Below are 27,666 nucleotides of genomic sequence, written 5' to 3' on the forward strand. Positions count from 1 at the left end.
AAACTAAACTCTTCGTATGCATGTGTGCATGTGTGTGTTTGTGTGTGTGCGTGCGTGTATGTGTGTGTGCATGCGTGTATGTGTGTGTGTGTCTGTATGTATGTACAGTATGCATGCGTTACCTTGATCTGCTGTCTGCGCAACATGGCCAGCTCCCTCATGTCTCTGAATGGCTGCAGTAGATACTGGTAGAGCTGAGTAGAGGCCTCCAGCAGAGTTCCATAGGCCTGGTCCTCCTCCTCGTACACCTGCAGCAGCTCCACCATGCTGTCCATAGCCCGGTGCCTCTCCAACAGCTGCACACACACACACACACACACACACACACACACACACACACACACACACACACACACACACACACACACACACACACACACACACACACACACACACACACACACACACACACACACACACACACACACACACACACACACACACACACACACACACACACACACACACACACACACACACACACACACACACCAGTTATGTTTGATACAATTCAATTACATTCAAAAAACTTTATTAGTCCTGCAAGGGGCAATTTAAGGCATGAATACGGCAAACAGCTGCACTTATACACATCAAAGACAGAACAAGGGACAAGAAACATACATGACACTATTAAAGCACAAGAAACACGACACTGTTAGAACAGGATCCTTATATAGCTGATCTGTCAAGTCTAATAAATAAATTCGGGCAGTACAAAAAAAGTGCACTTTGGTCAAAAAGGTTAAAATCAAGGGGTCAAAAGGTGCATATTAGTGAACTGACCATTCCTTGCACTGTGGCCATTCACTAGTCGAATGGCCTCTGGAACAAAACCAAACTCCCTTCCGTTTGTTTTACAGGCAGGCTGTCTGAAGCGCTTTCCTGATGGCAACAAGTCAAAACACACATGTGGAGTCACTAATTATCTTATGTGCTTTCTTGAGCACTTGAGCACTGTTAAACTGTACTAGGGATCTTTGTGTACTATACTATACTATAAACTCAGTCCTCGTTCCTCGCTCCACAGTGGTGGAATGAACTTCCCACCAGTCAGGACAGCCGAAACCCACCCAATTTTCCACCATCGACTAAGAACACACCTCTTCAATCAACATCTAAAAATATATATATAAAAAAATACCAACCTTCATACTGTATTTTACTACTATATACTTTGCTACTAAGACATATATGCCTATATTATTTACTACCTACTATGCATATTATGGCTTTACAGCCATGCACTCAAGACTGTAATACCCAAGTTCAACACTGTTTGAAGAACAATCTTACTTACCCTAAGCTGCCAGAGTTGTACCCTTCCTGCTGACTTGTTGTACAGAACTTGTCACTAAATGACTAAATGTGAATGTAAAATGTAAATAAACATATTGAACTCAGATGTAAAGGGGTATTTCACCTCTACATTTGAACTCTTGCGGCGACTGCTTGGCCTCCGCTTTTGCTGCTCGCAGCGAGAAGCGCACCTCCGATCGACTTCACAATCAGCACTACACTTACTTGGGTCCTCAGCTATATACCCACCAGGTGTGAAGTCGATTGGATGAGGCTCAGGGTTCACGAGAAGATCAAAGGACAGACAGACAGACTGACAGTCCTTCCATTTTGGCTACTGTAGATATTAGGGGTGTAACGGTACACAAAAACCACGGTTCGGTACGTACCTCGGTTTTGAAGTCACGGTTCGGTACGCGTTTTCGGTACAGTGGGGGAAAGTTTGGCTGATTGAAATTAATAATAGAAAAAATGTAAAAATAATTATATTAAATTGTGAAAAAACAGCCCCTGGTGGGCGGTTGTTAGTGGTTAACATAGCGTTGTATTCATTCGGTACGCAGCCGTACTGAACGGTTTGGTAGGGTTCGGTATGGATACGTGTACCTTTACACCCCTACTAGATATAGATTATTGCATTGGTCATTGGTTATATAATGGTTGTAAATGTTTCGCTTGGATTTGAAATCCGAAATAAAAAAAATTCAGGACAACTTACAAACTTGTTAATTATATTTTACCGATGTCGATGTCATTGCTCCATACATCTTAAGCTTATACAATTCCTTCCATATATATAATTTCACTGGCCTGTAATTCAGACAACACAAGGGTTCAGCCTCATCCGATGACAAATTCTAAATCAATGTTTTCAGGTCAAGTGAAAAGGTTTGGCTGGATTCAGCCTCTGAAATGCAGTTTCCTTTGACATGACAATTCTTCTGTACTATTAATTTGCGACTCAGGCGAAGAAAAGAGAGACGTGAAGGATGTAAGAGACTTTTTTCCTCAATTTGTCTGCTTGATCAGAACCAACTGTTGCACACTACTGTAATATACTACTGTATTATTATGACGAGTGTTCTCTCAGTCACTTGAGTTCTCTGTTGCCATGGAAACTGTGAACTCTGTTGTGCAAGAGTGTTGGTGCATCCACTGTCACTCTCCATGAGTTCATCTGTACTTGCAGCCATGCTGTTGTTTTCCTGATGTTGTCCTGTTACAGAACATGGCTGGCTGACGTGGCTCTGTGTGGGAAAGTCCCTTGTCGACGCACAAGCCAGGGAAACCAACCCCTACCCCAACTGCCATGCCCTTATTGTACAAACATGTATGTAACAAACAATAAATACACTACAAATTAAAGCGGCAATGTGTATTTTGCTCCAAATCATATGTCAATGTGGACACACTGTGTCACAAATCCACTGTAAGCGAGTATCGTTGATGCACAAACAGCATACTTTTGAATTTACAATACATTTTATCTTACCTCATTTTATATTTAATTTTATCTTACTACTATTGATTGTTGTTTCTCAATTGTGCACTGTTGAGTCTGAGCTCGAAACATTTCATTACCTGCAATTAGGGCTGCAACTAACGATTATTTTGGTAATCGACTAATCTGTCGATAATTTTTTCGATTAGTCGACTAATCTAACGATTATTTTTGTCATTCGATTAGTCGACTAATCTAACGATTATTTTTGTCACACCCTGAATCTCTGCTTCCTGTGGGCATGGCTCCTTCTCCAATGCATGTTTTACCTCACATGCTCAAGTCTGCACACCTGTGAATGTCACCCTGTTGTCCAGTCCCTCTGCCTTAACAGTTAACTTAACATAACATGATGATCCCATAGTAGGGGTGCACCGATGTATCGGTCAGGTATCGGTATCGGCCGATAAGTGCCTTGTTGACTGCAATCGGCCTATCGGCCGATAAGCTCAAATGTGTCGATGGCAGTAGCCGATAAGTTCAGTCGCATCCTGCACAACGCCGGCCCCAGCATTAACGTTATATAGTTAGTGTTACACGTTCAATAACATCAGCATATTATTTACCCAAAGATAGCAAGTAAGCAAGGCATTACTCCGTTCATAGCTCAGTTCCATTCCGTTGCTCATTCCGTACCCAACTACCCATTCTGCAATCTGTTAATAAAGTTTTCAACCAGACAAATGTATAGAAAGGCTTTGTTTTATTATAACATTTGTTGCAGTAAAATCATTGTGTCTCGTTTGGTCATGCTGTGGAGCGCTGGTCGGCGGGCAGCTAACGTATTAGCTTGTTGTGGTTCTCGCAAGCAGATCAATGGCGGCATGCCCGGAAGTAGAAAATGAATAAACGCTTGCCGATTGGTGGTAAGAACAGCAGGAGGTGGGTGCTAGCGGTGTGGCGTAATTGGCAGAATCGACTGTCAATCAAAATGGTTCTATTGCATTGGCTGAGAGCTCTGGTTGAGAGAATTGTATCCATCATGCAGGCCGCCAGACGATACTTGGAGAGGGATAGTGCTACATGGCATGGTGGAATTAATACCATAAACATATTTCTTGATGTTTCCTTTTTTAAAGTAAGTAAAGAGGCCTACAAATACAAACATACACATACAAATATACAGTAGTTTCATTAAAAAAAAAGAAAAAAAAAGAAAAAATATAAAAAAAAAATATATAAAAAAAAAATAATAATTAAAAAATTACAAATACTTATTTTTTGCCACAAATATCGGTATCGGTATCGGCCGATTGTTTTAGTTGAACAATCGGTATCGGTATCGGTGGCCAATTTTCATATCGGTGCATCCCTATCCCATAGCAAATTAAAATAATGACTCATGAAACATTTGACTTTGGATCTTAAGCAACTTTAAATCAAAATGTATTTGAACAATACAACAATCACTCATAACAAGATAAATAAATTAAATAATACAAATTAAAGTGGAAGTGTTTAAATAACTAAAAAAAATATATAGCAGACTTCTTAGCTTAACATCCCAGGGAACTAATGGGATAACTGGGGATGTTGTTTGCTCCTGACAAGAGTCTCAAAGTCTGGGGTGATGGTAGACAAAGCAACTCTGAGGTCATGCTCAATGTCCAATCTGTTCCTCTGCTTTGTCTTCAGCTGGACCAGAGCTGAGAAGCCACTTTCACAAAGATAGGTAGTGCAAAATAAAATTCTAAAAAATTCTAAAAAATTTGAAAAAAAAAATGTATGACTAATCGACGCAAAAATTCTGCGTCGACGAGTTTTTATGATCGACGTCATCGATTATGTCGACTAATCGTTGCAGCCCTACCTGCAATGCCCCCTGTATTGTTGTGTATTTGACAAATGAAAAACTTGAACTTGAACAGTGTAGAGATATTCAAAGAGATATTCCATCCTAAAGTTTCTGTGTGAGGTACCTCCTTCTAACCAATCAAGAGAGGCTCCATGGGGATTTTGTTGGAAATAGCATGGAATTTAGTCGTTACTATACATGGTCCTCATTTGCTAGACCAGTGGTTCTCAAACTTTTTACACCAAGTACCACCTGAGAACATAGCTGGCTCTCCAAGTACCACCATATGACCGGCGTTAAAATACAGTCTATTCAGCTATGCACAGTTCACGCAGGAGGCAAATGTATTCCTAATACCATTATTTATTGTTAACTTTTGTCAGACACAGCCACAATGTACAAAGGGATACCACTAGAACTAGCAAACGCTAAGGGCGGTCAGGTGGCGTAACGGAAATTGCGTTCGTCACCAAACCCCGGAGCGGCTAGATTCGCCTGTTCTTTTTTTTTTTTTCAAATAGTTTTTCTTTATTTTCCCTTTTCAACATGAAACAAGACAATACAATACAATAACAATACTAATAAACAAGACATCACAGGACAATAACAGTAATAATAATAATAATAATAATAATAACGACAATGACAAGACCATCAGTTAAATCAGAATAATGAAAAATAAAATAGTCATGTATAAAATAAATATATAAATTAATAAGAATATATATATATATATACATATACATACACACATACATATATATACATATATACATGCATATACCCACATGTATGTACCATAAGGCGAGATTACTTGAGCACCCGTCATCTCCTGTATCGACAACCAAGGTCCCTACCCCGTGAGGACCCCAAATCCGGCGCCCCAGCGAGCCAGAGCATCATGCCTCTTTAACACTCCGATTCACCAAGACCTCGAATCAGGGGCCCCCACCAGTCCGAGACCGCGTCTTGTTTTCTTTTCTCATATTTTTATATTCAGAGTTAATGATATTGTTTACACTGTTCATTTTTTCTCATACGTATTTTTAAGTAAACAATAATAAATAATAACAACAATGACAACAACAACATCATTGTTATACAACAGACAGGCCTCTTACGCGTCTGTTGTACAACTTCTTCCACTAGGGAAACCCACCTCCAAAAAACACACAACCAGGGATAGACATCCCAAGACCCCCGGCCCCCACCCCTCCCCCAACCAAACAGCAAAACCACCAATCGACACGGCCAGCGACAGCATGCGGATATATTCACATACCGCCACTAGCCGTATCAATCAACAGCCCCTCTGCTCAATCGAGAAAACAGCGGAGACCAAAGGTCCCGGAACATCCACCCCCGGCCGCGCTCCTCCAAGGTCAATCTCTCCAATGGAAGAAGCTGGGATATCTGATCTTGAAACATCTCAAAAGTGGGCGAAGAGTCATTTTTCCAAAACAGGAGAATACATTTCTTGGCAAAGTATGTTATAACAATCAGCAGTCTATATTTTTTTGGATCCATCTGGATCTCTGGTAATTCATTAAGTAAATAGGCACATGGGGACAAGTCAAATTCCGTTTCTAATACAGATTTTGTAAATAAATGAATACAATTCCAGAATCGTTTTAGTTTATCACAGTGCCAAAACATGTGTAGAAATGTTCCTTCGTTAGTTTTACATCTAGGACAGTTTATTGAATTATCTCTAGACATTTTATGCATTTTTATTGGAGTTAAATACAATTTATGGATACATTTAAAATTTGCTTCTTTGATTTTGTTACTTGTAAATGGAAAGTGTATTCTATCACAAATATTTAGCCATGTATTTTCTGCAAATTTCATGGTTAGGTCTGTCTCCCAGATCCTCAACAAAGGCAAAAAAGATGAGTGACATTCTTTGGAGAAGATGTCATAAAATTCACTAATTTTACCTTTAATTGTGGTCGATGACATTAGTATTTCTTCTATTTCATGTAATTCTAGTCTTAGTTTATTTTCTCTTCTCAGTATGTGTATAATGTTTCTCATTTGTAAATATTTAAAGAAATCAGTATTTGGGATGGCATATTCTGTTCTTAAATCCATAAATGATTTTAACTGCATATTTGTATGAAACAGGTCTTTGAATTGACTTATCCCCAACTGAGCCCATTTGAGTATATTAATTGATCTTAGATGTTTATCTAGATCAGGATTGTGATAGATAGGAGAGTATATGGAGGTACAATTGGTGATACCCAGTTTTTTTGAGCAGTCCTTCCAAGCACATAGTGTGTTAAAAACAGTGAAGCAATTACCTATGTTTCTTATCTTTTTAAATTGTTTTATAAATATGAGAGAGTCCAATGGTAACGGGTCAACAAATTTAGCTTCTAACTGAAACCACTGTGAGTCCCGTCTTCCCAACGACCATGACAGTACATTTCTTAATTGGGCTGACCAAAAATAATGTTGGAGGTTGGGGAGACCGAGACCTCCCATGGATTCTGGTTTCATAAGTGTCAATAACTTTATCCTAGGCATTTTGTTGCACCAAATAAATTTTGAGATGGGTCTATTCATAGATTTGAAAAATTCTGTTGATAAGTAACATGGTAACATTTGAAAAAGGAAATTTAGTCTTGGAAGGACGTTCATTCTTATTACATTTATTCTTCCCAGCAGAGATAATGGGAGCGTGGACCATTTACACAGATCAGTTTTTATCTTTTCTATAAGAGGACAATAGTTTTCCCTGTACAAGTTCTCTAGTTGTGGTGTAATGTTTATTCCCAAATATTTAAACCCTTCTGGAGACCAATTAAAAGGATATGTTTTATACATCGTTTCGGTTGGGGTCATATTCAGGAGACAAGCATTTGATTTATTAAAGTTTAACTTATATCCAGAGTATTTTCCGAATTGTTCTATTTCGTTATATAAGTGTATACAACGTGTATATTTACTGTCTGGCAGCGGTACTTCCTGCAACAACGTGTGACGTCATACGGACGATACCATGACTAAAGGAAGGGAGGGGGGTACAAGGAATGGCACGAATTTAACATGCATCTGTTTTGCACTGATATTTTTCTCTCAAACATTAGAAGGTCACAATGACTGAATGGTAAAAAGTATGTGGAGAGGAGAACTCTCAACAGTATAATAAAAAAAAAAAAAAAAAAAAAAAAAAAAAAAGTCTGCCTAATAAGAAACACCCCTCACCATTCAGTAATATCAGGTGACCAACTCATATTTAACAACATGGGGGGAAGTGAAGAGGGGAGGGGGTGTAAAGAGAAATACAAATAAATAAAAGGAAATTATTACACTGAAGACAAGAGCTCCAGGGGCCAATATAAGAAAGATTTAATTCTTTTTCAGTTATTTTGTTTTTTCCATTATTGTTTCTCTATGGCCTACTAGGAGTAAGGGGGTAAATGTCGTGGTTCAGAAAACCATGGCTGGGGTGGGTTGATGTATTTCATGTATGTTTTTTATTCTATGTATGTTTTTTATTCTATGTATGTGTATTCTATGTATGTTTTGTGTTCTATGTTTTTGTTTTTTGGTCATGTTTATTAATAAAAGCAATGGCAATATTTTCGAGGCAAATGTATACAGTCATAGATACTCCTCAAAGATTGTACCAACTACCATGTCAGATATAATTATAAATTCGTGGAACATTAAAGGCTTGGGAAATCCTATTAAAAGGAAAAAAATGTTATCCCTTCTAAAAGAAAACAAAGTAGATGTGGCTTTTTTACAAGAAACATATTTGTCAGACACTGAACATGCAAAGTTAAAAAGAGAATGGGTAGGTCAGGTCTATTTCTCATCATATAAAAGTCATAGCAGGGGAACGGCTATTTTGATTAACAAAACAATACCATTTACAGTAGAAAAAACAATTACAGACCCAAACGGACGGTTTGTCTTGGTGTCAGGCTGCATTTGGGGAACATCCATTACTTTTTTGAACATTTATGCCCCCAATGCCGATGAACCCACATTTATGTCTGACATGGTGTTGCTGTTCAATGAAAACTGTAAAGGTTTTGGAGTGATGGCGGGAGATTTTAATCTGACAATGACAGCATTGGATAAGTCTAGTCAAACTAACCATAGCTCCAAATCCTCAAAAGTTCTTCAAGGGTTATGTGCAGAAAGTGGCCTAATTGATGTCTGGCGTGAATTACATCCAGGCATTAAAGACTACAGCTTCTTCTCAAATGTACATAACTCATATAGTAGAATAGACTATGCCTTTATTTACTCAAAATATATATACATGATAAAGGAATGTGAAATTAGCCCAATCATTTTATCAGATCATGCCAGAATATGCATGACTATTCAGTTTAATAGGAACAACTCGTTCACCAAACAATGGAAATTTGATAATTCATTACTCCAAGATGAAGAATTTAAAGTAAAAACGCGAACATGGATTACAAACTACATAAAGGAAAATAATGACCCCCTCATTGACCCTAACATTATCTGGGAGGCTGCAAAAGCCACTTTAAGAGGACTAATAATTTCATATGGTTCATTTAAAAAGCGAGTAAAAAGAGCACAAGCACAAGAACTTGAGAGAGAAGTAATAAGATGTGAAGCACTTCATAAGACAGCGTCTACAGAGGACAATTGGAGACAATTAATTGTGGCCAGGGCCAAATTAAACCTTAATATTTCAAACGAAATTACAACAAAAATGAATTACGTTAGACAAAAGCATTACGAATTTGGCAATAAACCAAGTAAATTACTGGCCCATCAATTAAAGAAAGAACAAACTGAAAGAACTATTAAAGCAATTCATCTCAATGATAATATAACATATCAACCTAAAGAGATTAATCAAGCTTTCTTTGAATTCTACAATACACTTTACAAATCTCAAAGTTCTCATTCACAAGAACAACTGGACCAGTACTTACAAAATAAGAAATTGTCAAAATTGTCTGAATTAGACCAGCAATACCTTAACTCATCATTTACAAAAGAAGAGGTTCTGGCCACAATTAAGTTAATGCCCATAAATAAAAGCCCAGGACCAGATGGTTTTTCTGCTGAATTTTATAAAGAATTTTGGACTGAACTTCATCCCATTTTTATGGCAATGATGTATAATTTCTGTCACAATAGAATACTCCCTCAATCAATGAACCTAGCACATATCACAGTATTGCACAAAAGTGGCAAAGATCCTTTAAATTGTTCATCATATAGACCTATTAGTCTTTTAGATCACGATTACAAGATTATAACCAAATTATTAGCAAAAAGACTAGAAGATATTTTGCCTAAATTGATTAATCCAGACCAATCAGGTTTCATAAAAGGGAGATATTCTGCTGACAATATAAGGAGACTTTTAAATGTAATAAACCATTTGGACACCAGTCGGAGCCCTTCTCTGCTCCTATCACTGGACGCAGAGAAGGCCTTCGATAGGGTTGAATGGAACTTTCTTTTTTCTATACTTGACAAGCTTAATATGGGACCAAACTTTATCGCTTGGATTAAAGCAATCTATAAAAATCCTAAAGCAGCTGTCATAACCAATGGAGCTTCCTCTGATTTTTTTACACTAACGAGAGGGACAAGACAAGGATGCCCACTGTCGAGTTCACTCTTCGCGATGGTGATTGAATTGCTGGCGTCATGTGTACGAGACAATATTCACATTAAAGGACTGAAAATGAATAAGGAGGAACATAAAATATCCTTATACGCAGATGACATTATTTTATACATAAAAGACCCAGAACAGTCCTTATCACACTTATATAACGAAATAGATTCGCCTGTTCTAATCCAGCTCACAGCTCCGGGGTTGTCACCAGCTTGGCTGGCCGTTCACACTAATACAATTGGCAGTATTAGAGGGTGGGAGAAGCTGGCGGGGTGGGTCCGGGTCGTTGTAAACAGCGACTCCTACAGTTCGGTCGGGGCGCCTGCTAAGCGCGGATAGGACTTGAGTGGGATAGTGTGATCCTTCCACACGCTACGCCCTCTCAATGAGAATCCGCGCTGCCAGGTGAAAAGAAGCGGTTGATTGGCTGGACGTGTGTCGGAGGAAGCACGTGATAGCCTCCACTCTCCCAGACCGACTGTGGGGGGTAAGTGCGCAGCGACCAGGAAGGGGATTGGGAATTGGCATAACGACTAACATTGGGATGGGAGAAAAATCTGAGGAAAATGGAGGGGGGAAAAGATAAAAAAAAAAAAAAAAAAAAAAAAAAAAACTAGCAAACGCTTCCACACAACTCATACAATGCAAGGGGCATTGAGAACATAATAACTAACATTCTCACATAGCAAGTGAGAAAATTAAGAACAACTGTATTTCAGCAAATGTACTTAATTCTTTCTCTCTCTCTCTCTCTCTCTCTCTCTCTCTCTCTCTCTCTCTCTCTCTCACACACAGCAAGCAATTGTCCGTCATTCTCTCACACACACACACACACAATTATTTTGTTACAAAAACTTAATTTCCTGCATTCTGGTGAAGGGATTTTTGAAATGTTACCCTTTAAATGCCAGTGTTTGTGATGGGCATCACAAATTATTGTAAAAAAGAAAATAAAACACATATTCAATACATTTTTAATGTTTACCCTTTAAATGCCAGTTTGTGTGATGGCATCACAAATTATTGTTAAAAAAACACACAAAAAGTAAAATATTTTCAATATATCAAATGCAAAGTACATTTTTCTGGGGTGGATTATTACAGGCTAGGCATGTGTCAATGATTAGCAGCTAAACAGATTTTGATGGATTTTTTGTAATGTCAGATTTAACACCAACTCTTTTCAGAAAAGTGGGAGTATTACATTTTTTTATATGACATTACAAAAAAATCTAAAAATAAATGGTTATGATCAGGGCTGAAGTTGAATTAAAGATTTATGACTGTTTAGACTGCATTACTCTCTGTCACAGTGATCTCCTGGTTGTTCCCCACTTAGATTATCTAACTATCGCGCCGCCGCAACCAGAAACACTGGCCTGGCCTGCTTCTAAGTTCATTGGCCTGACTGCAAAAAAAATATATATATATATATATATATTTTTTTTTTGCTTTTTTGTAAATGTTTTCAAGTACCACCAGCAGTACCACCAAGTACCACTAGTGGTACACATACCACAGTTTGAGAACCACTGCGCTAGACTATGTCAAATGATAACTGTGTAAATCCAACCACTAAAAGTGTTCCAACGAAATTCCCTTTGAGCTTTAGAAGGGCGAGCCTCATCAAACTTTAGAATGGAATGGCTCTGCACTACTGCTACGCTGGTCAACAAAACTCACTCACAGCATTCTCCTACGCAGAGAATTGGACAACGTTCCCCTTGCATTCCACTGTCAAACATCTCTGCCCAATGAGGAAGTAAACTAACCGGTGCTACATTAACTCATATTTAATAATTTATATGATATTATTGTTCTGCCCGTATAGACAAGTTAAATAATTGAATTTCACAGCGTCTGTGCACCCTTGTTTATTCACTGTGTCCATGGAAACAACAATGAATGCAGCCATAAAGGTATGTTTTCCTCACACAGAAAAGATATATAACTATAGTCTGTTTACTTTTTGGATAACAACATCACTGCATGTTCAAACAAGCTTAAGTTATGGTTAACAGTGGTTCAGGAGGTAGAGCAGTCGTCTGGTAATCAGAAGGTTCCTTGTTCGATTTTGATTCATACCGGCAGCATGTCGAATTGTCCTTGAGCAAGACACTTAACCCCTAACTGCTCCCAATGAGCAGGTTGGCACCTTGCATGGTTGCCTCTGCCATCGATGTGTGAATGTGTGAATGAATGGGTGAATGTGAAGCATGAGTTGTAATTAGTTGTAAATGTAATGCTTTGGATAAAAACGCTATATAAATGCAGTCCACTTGCACTCCATTTGAGATATACTCTGTATACACTAGGGCTGACCTTCATTTTTTTTTGCTATTCATAGCTTTGGGGCCGAGATTAGATTTTAATTCGAAGCGTCGAGATACAAAAAAAAAATATATATATATATATATATATTTTTTTTTTATCTCGACGCTTCGAATTAAAAAGGTTTTAACTTTACAGCACTGACAAAGTTGAACAAAGTGCTGTATAAGTCCCACAACATAAAAAAAAAATATATATATATATATAATAATAATAATAATAATAATAATAATAATAATAATAATAATAATAATAATAATAATAATAATAATAATAATAATAATAATAATAATAATAATAATAATAATAATAATAATAATAATAAATGTAATTTAGTTATTATTATTATTTTTTATTAAAGATTTATTTTTTGGCGTTTTATCGCTTTATTTCTACTGGGCAGTCCAGTAGATAGAGATAGAGGAGGAATGGGAGACAGAGTGGGGGGAAGACATTCTGCAAATAACGACGGGTTCTGGAATCGAACCCGGGTCGGCCGTGTCGCGGCTGAGCGTGCTATGTGGTTCGCCACTGGGGCGCCCCATTATTATTATTATTATTATTATTATTATTATTATTATTATTATTATTATTATTATTATTATTATTATTATTATTATTATTATTATTATTATTATTATTATTATTATTATTATTATTATTATTATTATATATTTTTTTTTATGTTGTGGGACCTGTACAGCACAAGTTAAAACCTTTTTAAATCTTAGACAAACGAAACACTTTGCTTTCATGAAATATTGTAAGCCGTCATTTGAGGCTTTATAAAAGCAGTACAATGAACACAAATCTGTCAGTGCCGAGTCCGACCTCATCTTAACAAACAGCATTGCTTGTTGTAGTTAACAAAGAGAGGCAGAGTTGATTTTGCACACAAAAAAAAAAAAACTTTTTATTTTAAATATATATTCAAATTTTATTTCCCATTCGAATCCCATGCCCATTGAACGAAGCTTCGAAGCTTCGACATATTTAAGACAGCCCTAGTATGTATACACCCAATTCAAAGTTCTAGACGCATTTCGCATTCGTTTTTCAAACTAATCTGGTTGCGGATGACCGGATTTGGGACAAATCTTTTGCTCTCTTGAGCAGAGGTGTTTAGCCGACTGTGACGTAAAGGAGTAGAGACAGCTCTGTGGAGGAGAGTGCACTACCAGTAGACTGTGAGTCAGCGTGTCCGCATTAAGATATGTTTTTGGAGCTAAATGTAAAGAAGACCTTAACACATCGTAGCTTTTAAATTAAACATAAATGAGAATCAGAATCCTTCTTTTAATGTCACGTAGTGCTAAATAGAGCATCCTCTCTCTGTCTGGTATTGGGGTCAGGCGGCAGCTAAGAGGGTGCAAATAAGAAAGGGTCATATCTCTGAGACTCTGCGTGCTGTAAATAATGAAGGCTCATCTCTGAGTGTTGTCTGTGAACAATAACTGGGGCCGGGGGTGGGCCCTTTCTGCTGGGGATCAGATCAATACACACATATGTGTTTGTCAGACCGAATAACACTGCAGGCGAACAGCGTGAGCACGGAAACAGCCATTAACTAGACCTCAAATGGAGCAGGATTATCAATACGCCAGTGCTAGTGCACAAATGAATGTGATTGAGTATTTTGTGCATTTTAAGAGCACACAGTACAATCTGTACAGTACGTCTCTGCTTGAGGTATGTTCACATATGTTAACGTAAGGTTATGTATATAACCAAGTTCTATGAATACTGGTGACGCTCAGCGTCATTCTGCACTAACCTCACTTCGTGCCTAGCACTGAATAAAAAACTCCACAATGTACCTTTACATACCGACATCCGTCTGGCCACACCCCTATCCGCTTACCTTCATAAGCAGGTGTGTGGTCACCTACTCGCCTCCTTCCCAAACTTTCACCACAAGGCGAGGTCAAGGGCCGCAGTGGCATCCTGACGCTGAGCGTCACCAGTATTCATAGAACTTGGTTATATACATAACCTTACGTTCTATTTCATTCTGGTTTCCGCTCAGCGTCATTCTGCACAAGAGGAGCTAAGCGGAAGCCAGAAGCTCGACAAATGTACCCCGCTGAGGCCCCCCACAACCATCAGACCGGAGAGGACCGAGCCCCCCGACCCTCCCTAATGGAGGGATACCCTCCCTATTGGAGGACGGGAGGGAGACGGATCCGACCGTGCAAAGAGGAACTCGAGCAACTCAACGCACAGGGTGAGCAGACCGTGGCTTGACCCCACGACTATGCACACGCACAACCCGCATGCCACCAGGGAACAAACGGAAGGAACAACCCTCGTTACTGCCCCCAAAATCACGGAGTCAAGAGCAAACTCAACCCCGTGGCAAGGCCGTAGCAGCGGAGCGCGAAGGAAGACCCAGACCCCCTGAAGGGACTGGATCCTAGGGCTGGGCGATATGGCCAAAAACGCTATCGCGATAAAATTATAAAATTATTTTCATATAACTCGATATCGATAATTATCGTCGATATATTGTCTGTCAAGTTTAATTAACTTATTATGCCCGGCGCCGATGGACGGGCTATTAATAGACTTGTTTTGCTGCTGCGAATGTCTCGAGAGTCAAGTTGATGTCGTCATCAGTCCGCGCACGTTAGCAGTTAGCCAAAGCAAGCGGAGTATCTCATGACAATGTAGGGGTGGACGGTATGGTCTAAAATTTATATCACGGTATAATTTGAAGCATAGACGGTAACGGTATATATCACGGTATCATCGTTTTTGATAATTTTTATTTTATTTTATATAATTTTTAATTCTTTTTTTATAAAATATATATATTATATAATTAGACTTGTACTTGTATTATCTGCGAGACATCGCCACCACGCAACAAGCTCCACTGTCTGTGTACGTACTCTAGTAGCCTCCAGCTACGGCCAGGATTCTCTGGAGCTGCACCTGGACCTATACTCGAGTAGCCTCGAGCAGAGCTACGGCCAGGATTCTCCGGCGCTGCACCTGGACCCTATTGGCATAACGTTACTTAACTGTGCTCAGCAAGCCCTCAGCTCGAATACGCATCGAATCAGTGTTATAAGACATTGATATCAGGAGCTATCTGTAGCTACTGCTAGCCGGATATATAACGTTAATACAACGCCTCAGTGAATTATTTAGTTCAATGGGACATTTCGTTTTGAACGGTGAACTAACTTGCGCTAACGTGAGCTAACAGGTAGCATACACGTCTCTCTACTAGACTTTGTGGAGCGTTTGTTGATGTCAGGAGCTATCGGTAGCTGGCCGACTAGATACCGTTCGGTTAGACAATGCCTCATCATGTATTAAACTAAAAGTGAATAGTTGACTGGGTCATTTTGTAACGGTAGCTAAGCTAACGTTAGCTCAGGGAGACGCCGCCGTCTTCCCATGTCTATACGTTACTATATGAATTGAAAATGGGGGACCCTGATGGAAACAAGACAAACGTCTTTCTCAGGTCTGCATCCCCTTAACAATTGTATGTATTGAGCCGTACTGTATTGTACCCATTCTGCAATCTGTTAAATAAAGTTTTCATTCATTCATTCATTCATTCATTCATTCATTCATTCATTCATTCATTCATTCATTCATTCATTCCCGTCCCACTAGACTACTAGACCCGTGTTTACATGCGTGCGGTAGGGGCTGGCACGCCCACTGCGCGAAGCCTCCTAAATAACTTTTTCCAGTTCGCACATATCTATTATCTATGACTAATTCTATCTATTTTTAGGGGCAAATGCGAGTGAAATAGTCGCGCTGTGGTTACATGACGTCATTGCTATTTTAGAGCTGCCCTACCGGTTACACGGTATAGTCAAAATCCATACCGTAGAGCAAATTCATACCGTTTATACCGTATACCGTTTATACCGTCCACCCCTATGACAATGTACTAATTATGACCCTAAAATACTCTGTTCCGCCCCAATACATTGCAACAACGTCCACCGTATACCCCACACTACTATAACAGTTACCCTCAGAATTCAAAACACACACCAACTCGGCAGGTAAACTGTAAAATAGCGCCGTGCAAGCTAATTAGCCTAGCCAGCCTCGTTTCCGAGCGGTGTATTCCATGACAATGTACTAAATATGACCATAAAATACTCTGTTCCGCCCCAATACATTGCAACGACGTCCACCGTATACCCCACACTACTATAACAGTTACCCTCAGAATTCAAAACACACACCAACTCGGCAGGTAAACTGTAAAATAGCGCTGTGCAAGCTAATTAGCCTAGCCAGCCTTGTTTACTGAGTCCTACCTCCGCGTCTCCTTCCGGGTCTCCTTCCGCTGTCGGCCATCTCCTTCACTGATTGGTTGTTAGTGCGTGTGCTCATATCCAAGCTTGGAAAATCGATATATCGAAACTTTGCGACCACGTTTCATGTTTATTTCGAGGAAATAATTTATTGCGATAGTTATCGTTATCGTTTTATCGCCCAGCCCTACTGGATCCCCTGGAAAAAAAGGGGGCCCGGAGAGGTCAATGACGCCAAGCATCAAGACCTCACCAGGCGGTCACTTAGTGACACCGCCCCCCACATCGCCAGCGTATTCGGACAGGGACCCTCCAAGAGCGGGCCCTTCCCCCCATTAGTACGCCGCCTGGCACACTGACCCTGCAACACAGGCAGTCAGCATGGCCGTAACTTTGAAGCACTCAAACGGTTAACCATAACGGAAGCAGGCAGCGCACCGGGGAAACCAGGCAGCAGGCTGTAGACCCGAGCCTGGAGCACTGCGGACGAGACAGGCGCCAAAGGGGTCAACTGAAAACAGCACCCCGGCGGAAGGGGCGTATGCTGGCATTGTTGCGCACCATGACAAAGCCTCCATCAAAAAGAAAACCACCCAGAGGGGTCGAGGCAGAGAAGGCTGACACGATTGGCAGATGTCATGAGCGTGCAGGGGCACACTCAACCGGGTAACCCGGGAGTCGACTCTGCTCCAACACACCAGGGAATCAACCACCCTCTTGGTACCACATACGGTGGTTGTTCCTATAACCCCTCAAGAAAAACTCCAAAACACACCTGCGAGTATACACCAGCTATACCGCAGTACAAGTGTTTCAGTTTCCAAAAAGGATTATCCCAGGCCTACGGTTTCAACGAAACATTACTTCGGACCGGGCCCGGCGGCTCGGGAAGCACACAGGGTTACCAGAGGAGGTCCAGAAGACCACGCCAACAGCCCCCTCTCCGCCATGCGTGAGAGAGGAGCGAAAGAAAAGAGAGAACCAGCCCCTTTATGATAGTGCCAGGTACAACGTGTACCCAACAAAGGGTCTCCATAACGCCTAACCCTGTGACACCCGGGCCGACCCGGTATTTTTCCCCCCGAAAAAAGCACAAGTCCCTCAGGGTACCAGAACAGCAGATCTGCGTCCCCGGCGGGCAACAGGTTAACTGACCTGGACCAGCGCGACCAGAACCAGTCCCGTGCCCTAACCACGCCGACATGCCCACTCCAGGAGAGGGGGTAGGTATGCGTGTCGATCTAAAACATGAAAAGAGGGCGCCACCCAGACGGTCCCATTTGTACCGCGCTCAGTGGCCCACCCCAAGGGCGTGAGACCCCTCTACCTATGTTCTGATCTATTCCGTTAACATCATCCAGATATGAACGAGAATCCGTCGAGACTGTCGAAAAAAATCCCCCATCCCAGTTGCCCCATAAAAACGCAGTTTTAATAACGAGCAACCAAGGTGTACTAGCCTCCTGCATGTTTCTTAACAGAAACACCCCGAGCCAGCACTATGTACGCGTCGAGACCCAAACACATCAATGGATAGTCTAACCAGACACCAGACATTGGTCCTTCAAGTCGCCTGGGAGAACGACAAGAAGTTTGTCATGCTTCATATTCTTCACTCTTTTTATTATTAAAAAGAAAGAAACACCGACTGACATGAATCCCACGTGACGCGGCCGAGGGTAAATTTTTTTTACATTCTTACATCCCGCCACCCTCACCACAGAGAGGAGACGGGAATCCTCAGAGAAACTTTCCACGTGAGCCATAGATTGAAAAGTCACGGTAACATTGAGTCACGTGACCAACAGACTCAAGTTACACGTATATCGAGCGTAGTAGAACAGTAAGTTCCTACGCTCTGCCCCGACAACTTGACAATAACAGACCCTACATACGGGTCTGAAAAAACTCACGGAAGCCGTCGTCCAATAGAAACGTGCCTAGTGATGTTTGCTATGACGGGGGGAAACTCAGGACTCAACCGCCTGTGATAGGTGCGGAGTCAGGGAAACCCTTCCCCCCCCCCACCCCCGTGCCAAGCTGCCTAACAGCTTGGCCCTGACCGAATGAAAAGAGAGTCCAATAAACCCCCTGACCAATCAGAAGAGGGAAGGAGGGGTTTATCCGGTACCCCCTCGCAAGCCCAACCCTTGCATACGACAACAACAAACAGCCATATGATACCTTAAGTAGCCAATATGCTAATGAACAGTGCAAGCTAATTCAATGCACGCTAGCCACAGACACATCTGTGAACAGGGTTTATAACAAGGCCAAGTTATGTATGTGTGAACCCGACACCCGCATCCATGTTGTAAGACACAGAAAATCTGATAAAGAGAGAGAGCGGCTGAGCCGCGGTACTTTTTCATACAAGCATTACTGCAGACCAACACAGTAGTGTTGCGGCTCAATATCACTGTTTAAGCAACAGAGCACACAACTAACCTCTACCTTCATGTGAAGATTCAGGTCGAGGCAGAAAAAAACTTTTTCAACCGAGTGTAATCTGCAGGCCTTGCTTAAGCTCTAACATGAATGTAGCGTCTAGCCCTCCTATCAAACCAATACTAGCGAAAGATTCACACGTCGTATCCCCATCATATGTTTGGTGAATAAACACAGAGTTTGTAACAAAAAATACAGTCCCTCCCAGGGTTCGAAATTAACGGGGGCTTGGGGCAAAATGCCCTCGAAAATCAGTTAAGGGGGGCAAGAAAAGCCCCCGACAGTTTACTAATTATATATATAATTATGCTCTACAGTGCGAGCATTTCCCTCGTATTTGCCCCTAATAATATGTGTGTGCGAACCGGAAAAATCATTTACTTGCAGTGTGCGAGATGAGTGAAGATTACAAAACAGCTCCGCTGTTAATAGTTCAGAAACTGGACTGAAATTCAGTTTTTGGGTGGAATGCAAGGAGGGAGGGAGGCGGGGCCCGCTGCGTGTTACAGGGTGCTTGAGAGGTGCGAACGCAGACAGACAGAGAGCTCTGCTCTGCTTTCATCAAGCATGCATAGTGTAACTTAAGTTACACTGCTATCTTAACGTTAGCAAGCTAAGCATCGGCATAGCGCGACATGTGTAACGTTAAGTAACTTGTAACTTTGTAACACAACTTCAAAGAATAACATCCAAATCCGATCCCGATGCGCATTTCCTTCATTCCACAGCGCTGAGCGCGCAACGTATTTCATTGATAGATCTGGTCAGAGCCTATACTCACAAACGTTCCAGTGCTGTCTTCCTGATGATTTTAATCCAAATGTCCATTCAAAACTTGTATTATGAAATAATTCTGGGATGTCTGACTATTTCCCTATGCATTGGTGCGAGTTCAGCTGACAGTCCATAGAGTCCATGACATAATAAGTTCATGAGATGCTCTGTTCTTTTGTTGTGTTTGAGGTGGATGTTGTTGCGTGTGTGGGGTTTTTCATGTATCAATTTGAAACAAGCCTCTTGACTGTTGGAATTAGGGATGTTAAAAATAAAATAGCTAATAATATTATTCAATATTAGACATTCATTGATCCAGAGGCAACCGGCTATTCGTCTGCTATTTGTAGATATATCAAGACAACAACACAACTTGCCCTCAGGGACAATCATATTTAATCTATTTAGATAGAGTATGTATGTATGTATTATTTACAGATAATTGAAGGTACCTCAAAACATGAAACCAAGCCATGTCACACATCGTGTGTGTGTGTGTGTGTGTGTGTGTGTGTGTGTGAGTGTGTGTGTGTGTGTGTGTGTGTGTGTGTGTGTGTGTGTGTGTGTGTGTGTGTGTGTGTGCGTGCGTGTGTGTGTGTGTGTGTGTTACTTGAACAATTGTCACTGTGCTCCTAAATTTCTTTGGGTGCTCCTAAATTTGTATTTAGATTTTATTTATTAACATTTTATTTAGGAGCACATGTGCTCCTTGGGAAAAAGGTTAGCGTAGAGCCCTATATATGGAGACATTAACATTACGTTATCAAACATAGGGACGAAGACTGTAAAATAAAGTGTTAGCAGCGGCGGCTACGGCGGCGGAACCCCGACGACGAGCCTGCCGTCTGACTCCACCGGCGACATCGGGCGGGGTAGAAATGAGGCTGGAGCACGGAACGCTCCTCCTGCATCTCCCTGCAGGTTGAGGTCATCAGCTGCAGTGCCGACCCGAACAGTCCAGCATCGGAGAGGGGTGCCGTCAGAAGTGGAGTCCTCTTCTTCTCCGGCACACGCGCTTGCTCCAGCCAAAGGTGGCGCTGGATTAGAGTGGCCAGGGCACGTACTTTCCCAGTGGCTATAGCCTGCGGCTGGATCAGATGCAGGATGGCTCCTGCCGACTGGGCGAGCTGATCATGTTGCAAATCAGTCAGCTCCGTACCGCCCGTCAGTATCCCGGACATGAATCTCGCCAGCTGCGCGATGTTAGAAGTGGCAGCCAGAGATTGCGTCGCGGAGATAAATGACTGGTCACTCCAAAAAGCCAACCGCCTCGCCGATTTCCCTTGGGGAACCGGCTTCCGTAACGGCTCCCACACCACCTCAGGACAAAGGAGCGCCGCCATCGGCCTATCAAGCCGAGGCACGCCCTCCTTCATGCCTTCTACCAAACCCACCACCCTCGTGACTTGCACGTAGGCGGGGGTAAGGCCCATGATGTGGGAGACCACCTGTCCCTGACGGACGTAGGCCTCCATTGAGGGGAAAATGGACAGACAACGTCCACCCCTCTCACCGGACGGCATTGCCAAAGATGACCTATGAGATCGTCAGGAATAGGAACAGGCAGTGGCTGTGGCAGCGGCAAGCCATTTGCGACTGCCGCCGCCGCCATGAGCTCGGGGAACAAAGCACGCAGTTCCCCCTGCATACTTTCCCCCACCGAGCTTGCGTCCCTCACATGCAGCAGACTACTGGTTAAAGAGCCACATTCTGATGTGGCTGATAGCAGGGCATCCCGCCGCCGAGTCGGAGGTTCTAACCCAACATCTGCGTACGAGGAATCCCAAGGAGACATCTCACCCCCCTCCAGTGTTACCTGGACGGGCGGGGGACATGTCTCCACCGGGGCTTCGAACAAGAACCCGTCCGCTTCTACCATGTAGTCCTCTGTTTCCATCGGCCATGGAGAATCAGACGCATCCTCATCCGGCTCCAGCAACTCACCAAAACCAGGCCGTTCGCGTCTACAAGCCACCATCTTGCGACGGGAGCGAGCTGACGCAAAAAGTTTGCGTCTCAAATCCCCCGCAACCAGAGGAGCCGGCCGCCCAACAGCGGACGACTCCCCGGAAGCAGAGGAACCAGAGCCGGAACCAGGCCATCGCACAGGAGACGGCGCTGGTGCACCAGCTCCTTGGAGAGGCAAACTATCCATCGGACGCCTACCGGGCGTGGCTGCTGACCACGAGAGAGGCCTCAACCCCGCTCCAAGACGCACGACAGAGGAGGCAATGGAGAACCGCTGGTGAAGGGTGACGTTGCGAGCGCGACCCTCCGAGGTAAACATTATGACTTAGCTTTTTTCTTTTTAAATATATGAAAGAAGAAAAAAGCAAGAAAAAATTTAAACACGTATCAACTTTCTTCAACTAAACAACCTCGTCAAGTGTGGGTATCTACCAAGGCACTTCCTTGTGGTGAAAGTGAAGAAGGAGGCGAGTAGGTGACCACACACCTGCTTATGAAAGTAAGCGGATAGGGGTGTGGCCAGACGGATGTCGGTATGTAAAGGTACATTGTGGAGTTTTTTATTCAGTGCTAGGCACGACGTGAGGTTAGTGCAGAATGACGCTGAGCGGAAACCAGAATGAAATAGAACATAGATGCTAAAAGATTGAGCCAATGCAGAATAAATTCAGTATGTTCTCAGTGATAGTAAAAACATTTGAGCCAAATGTAAATCTGCTGATTAGCAATTGATTGAAACCAATTGGTCCAGATTAGGCTGGGCTGGTTGTTTGCCTGCAGGCATTGTAAGACTGATAGCTCTGCTCAGGGAGCGAAATTAAAGCCCGCCAAGCACCATTTGCGGGCAGATTTTACCTTTGGCGGGTGGGACTGAGAGGTCTGTCCGCCATGTGGCGGCCAACGAAATAGTCATGTGAAAACCGATCGAATAACATGATCCAATTCTTAGCGGAGTTCTCACTCGCTGTCTCAAGCACACAGACATGCAACACGCTGCTCCTCCCTCCTCCAGCCCCTCCCAACCCCATGTAAACAGAGAGGCTAGAGTCGGGCCGGGCAGTCTGCTGACTGCTCTAACGTTAGCTACCGTTACAAAATGACCCAGTCAACTATTCACTTTTAGTTTAATACTGAGGCATTGTCCGTTATCTAGCCGGCTAGCTACTAACAAATGCTCCAGCAAGTCTAGTAGTGCATAATACCTCCGTTGGATAGGTAGCTACTGTTGTGGCTGATGGTTGTTTAACACAGCAAGAGACGATATTTCCAATTGTAACAAGTAGGTAATTTATTTAGGAAAAGAAGTTCTTAACAGCAAAAGCTATGGATCGAGCAGAGGATCACCACAGCTTGAACAAAAAACACTCTAACTCCCAATCCCTCTGCTTGTCCCCTAAATCCCCTCTCAGTCCTGCCCCCCCATGACAGATATGATGACGTATCATATCATGTCAGATCTGACATGACGTACATTAAGATGATACGTAGATTTAACATCGGAGAGAGATAAGAACATTAAGAACATGAAGAGAGATAAACAAGATATGATGTACACACACGATATGATGTAAAACATTAAGAACATTGAAGAGAGAGTGAGATGTGTGTGTGTGTGTGTGTGTGTGTGTATGTGTGTGTGTGTCTGTGTGTGTGTGCGTCTGCGTACAGACGTATGTGTATTGTATGTGTGTATTGTGTCACAGGGAATGTGTGTGTGTGTGTGTGTGTCGGTGTGTATGTCTGTGCGACTGTGTGTGTCTGTGTGTGTGTGTGTGTGTGTCTGTGTGACTGTGTGTGTCTGTGTGTCTGTGTGTGTGTGCTGTGTCTGTGTGTGTGTGCTGTGTATGTGTGTGTCCGTGTGTCTGTGTGTGTGTGCTGTGTCTGTGTGTGTGTGCTGTGTATGTATGAAAGAGAGAAAAGAACAAGATATGAAAGCGATACGATGTACGAGATTACAAGCACACAACGTGCCGTACTGAAATGTCCATCTGTCCAAGTTGTTTTAAGAACGTCAGCCAGACCGTCTTTCAGCACTGCTAGTTGACCTATATTAAACTAGTCCACCCCATACACATTTTCCACAACATTCCCCCATTTGGGGCTATCCCTAGTCCCACCCAAATCATATAACCAAGAAAATGTGAACGTCTAACTAAACGAGAAACCATATTTATATAATAAAAGTTTAAATGGCTGATCTAAACAAGAAACCTAGCCATATAATAAATTTTAAATGTCTAACTAAACAAGAAACCTTACTTCATTCACTGGACCCCCTTCATTCACTGGACCAACAAAGGCTGACTACCGTTCTCACAATAAACACAAAACCGCTCAAAACAAGAGTAATAATAAAACATCAAAAAAAAATACCCCAATTTATAATCCTAACCTGACAGACAAATCCCCCCAACCTCCACCGCTTACCAAATGAGCCACAGTTCCGGCCGGAAACCGCGACTCTCATCAGGGAAAGGAGAAGTTGACCGTCAGAACTAAACATAGAACATCCCTCCCAAAAAAAAATGACATTGTCTCTTCCATAACATTGAGTCCCAGTGTCCATCGCTCAGCCCCCCTTCCATGCCCACGCCATAGTCTCCTCACCGTATTGCCAAAAGTCACATTTTGCCAATACAGCAACCACCACGCCACACCTCCAGTCCTCGTAGAAGCATGTCCCCATGCCTGGACGGGAGGCGCTGGTACCGACCTCACCACGTGTCCCCCCATCTTCGACGGGAGGTGCCCATCTTGCCCACTGCGTTAGCCCCCCCCTTTGTCCCTCCAGTCCCCAGAACCGATCCCCAGACCACTTCTTCTCAATGCTTCCTCAGGCTCAGAACCGACACTCTGCCGATGCCCCTTCCCATTCCGGTTTGACCAGGACCACGAGTAAAATAAACAAAAAATAATAATACAAAAAAAAAAAAAAAAATGCAATGATTTTCAATGGTTGCAATCTCTATGCCGAAGGATCATTAGAAAATCAGACTAAAATTCCTAGTTAAAGGAATAAACCAACAAAACTGCACTCAGACCATCCCCCGTCACTCTTAAAGGAAAGAACCAACAAAAAAGAAAATGTCCCTACCTCACCATACCCCTAATCCTCTATCCCCTCGTCTCCCTCTAAGGCAGCATAAAGCTGAGGATATGGCCCGATTTGTGGCTCAATCTCTTTCTGTCCCACCATCAGCATTTGGCTCGTTACGTGTGAAGTTACCAGCCTACCCAAGAGAGGCATACCACAACAGAAAAGGAGAACCAATATCAACCCTGCCACCCCAATGGATATCCCCGTCTGCATCACTATGCTTCCCCACTGTCCCAATCTTTCCAACACCCCACTCCCCCACCATTCTTCATTCCGGCCAGAATTCCCCCTCAACTCCTCCCTCAAATCCTTCAGCTTAGCCATGGCCTCGGAGAACTTTCCCCCTGGCCCCACATTCGTCGGAATGAATGTGCAGCAGTACTGTCCAAACATGGAACAGACTCCACCCTTCTCCGCCATTAACCAGTTCAGAGCCTGTCTATTCTGCCACGCCACCGTACTGGTCGCGTGCATCTGGTCCCCCATTGCATCCAACGCCTCCTCGGTGTAGTTGAGATACCGCTGCTGATTGTAAAACAAATAGTTGATCCACCCGGTGTTCTTATTGACCGATATCCATGGCAGAATAGACTCAAACCCTGCCGCAATCTCATTCTTAGCCATGAACTCGGCTGGAATGCCCCTTGGCTGTCCTATGCTGTCCAGATACACCCTTGGGTCTGCCTTGTAGCTACGCTTCGTTCGAGAGATAGGAGACTCAGAAGGTCCTTCCGTCACTGATAATGGTAGGACCACCATTGGCATGATCGCCTGAACCCGGGCACATCTACCTGACCAATCTAAAGGAAGTGTATTCCTCAACCTCCTACCGCCGCAGAGCCAGTATTGGTCCGCCAGTGCCATATCCTGGACATGAAAAGGGCAAGCTACAGGCCGTGGGTTGGTATCCACTCCCTTTAACACGACCCCGTGTCCACACTTTCCTTCTTTCGTGCAGTTAGTCGTGATGCTCCAAATAGTAGTGCACCGCCCCTCTGCCACCTCCCCTACATCCCGGGTCCCCTCCTTTTGCAAGCACTCGAAATCCTTGGTCAGCCATAGTTTGACACCTCTGGGTATTGGCAACCCCGTCGCTACCCCCTGCACACGTACATCCAATTTCCTACAACGTTCCCGCATAGTGACATCCTTGAAATCCGTGACGTTTCCTGCCGCCTTAAAACGACTAGAGCCGAGAAACCCCAAACACTCTGCCTCGCACCAAGGGCGACTATTATGGGGCCCCTCCCATGCCTCTGCGTCCCTGTCACACTGAGCCCAACTGAACTTCGTGCCCTTCACCAGCAGCCTATCCGGACGTGCCTTGGAGCAGACATAACAATCCTCTATCTGATTCTGCGCGCTCGTGTACTGGACCCACTTAAACCACTCATTCCCTAAAGCCGCCCTATACATCGGGTCAGCCTCCGGGTCTTCCTCGTCATAGTCATAGTCGCCCCCATCTTGTTCCCCGGAAGGAAGCAAACCCCTCAACCTGGCCCAGAGTGAGCCCACTGAGTCCCTCAACGTTCCGGCTGTCCTCTGGAACATATCCTGTCCCCCCACCTCTTCCGACTCAGTGTCCTTGACCTCCCTTTTTCCCCTCACCCCTGTCCCCTGTGATTGGTTCGGGACAGGCTCAACCCTCCTATCTACCCCCACAACCCGATCCTCGTTAGTATAATGGTAAGTATCCCCGCCTGTAACGGGGGAATGGTCAAAATCAAAAACATGCCCTTGCGGTCCTACGGGAAACACCCCTTTTGGTTGTAGTCTTATCTTCTCCCCCCCTTCCTCGATAGAGGGAAGAGGGGGCGCCTGATTCTGAGCCTGGTCATGAAAGCCTGCTGGTACTTGAGCCTGAGCGGGACCCCGTGGGACTCCTACCCACTCAAACCCGTCATCCTCAAGGACGGGTCGACCGTGACGGTTCTCAATGACGTCGTTGTGCCCGGCCGACCGTCCGCACACTGCTGCCAACATCTGCGGGAGCATCAGCAGGCACTGCACCTTCCAGTTGCCGTCTCGGACCCTCCATGTCGGGTTCTGCATAACTGCGATCGATTGTATCCCCCAAGAGATCGCCGCTGGCCTTTATGCAGTGATTGAAGTGGAACCAGGTCGCTGATCCTTTGACTTGGACTGCCGTTCCAGTCGATCGGATCACCTCGTACGGGCCCTCTCTCCGGGGTGATGACCACTTTCTCTTGTGGACCTTTACGAAGACCAAGTCCCCAGGGATCAGTCTCGGTTTGGTGGCTTCCTTCTCCGCCTCCTTCACCCCCTTTCTCTCCTTTCTCTGCTCCTGTCGAAACACAGCTTCATGTATTTTAGTCACTTGCTGAAGATATTTTTTCAGATCTTGCTCAAAAATATCTAATGCCGGGCCCCTAGCCAGGTGTCTAAATGGCGGTGCTGGCATGCTGCGGCCTGTAAGCATTTCATGCGGTGTTAGCTGTGTTTGGCGGTTCACGCTGCTTCTAATAGCCATCAGAGCAAGTGGCAAAGCATCAATCCAGTTAAGCTTAG

The 27,666-nt window shown here is 43.2% G+C and overlaps 1 protein-coding gene across 1 annotated transcript in view; it reads right to left on the minus strand.

Annotated features, from left to right (window-relative positions):
• Window positions 1–27,666, minus strand: part of LOC311235822 (junction-mediating and -regulatory protein-like) — a gene marked incomplete at its 3' end in the record, with an annotated part of 312,624 nt that overhangs the window by 239,835 nt on the left and 45,123 nt on the right. Inside the window, exon 2 of the mRNA XM_084323326.1 lies at window positions 123–296. Within this exon, the coding sequence (XP_084179452.1) occupies window positions 123–296 (174 nt within the window). The remainder of the gene's footprint in view (window positions 1–122; window positions 297–27,666) is intronic.

This window comes from Notolepis coatsorum (assembly GCF_963971535.1).
Source record: "Notolepis coatsorum genome assembly, chromosome: 10".
NCBI lineage: Eukaryota > Metazoa > Chordata > Actinopteri > Aulopiformes > Paralepididae > Notolepis > Notolepis coatsorum.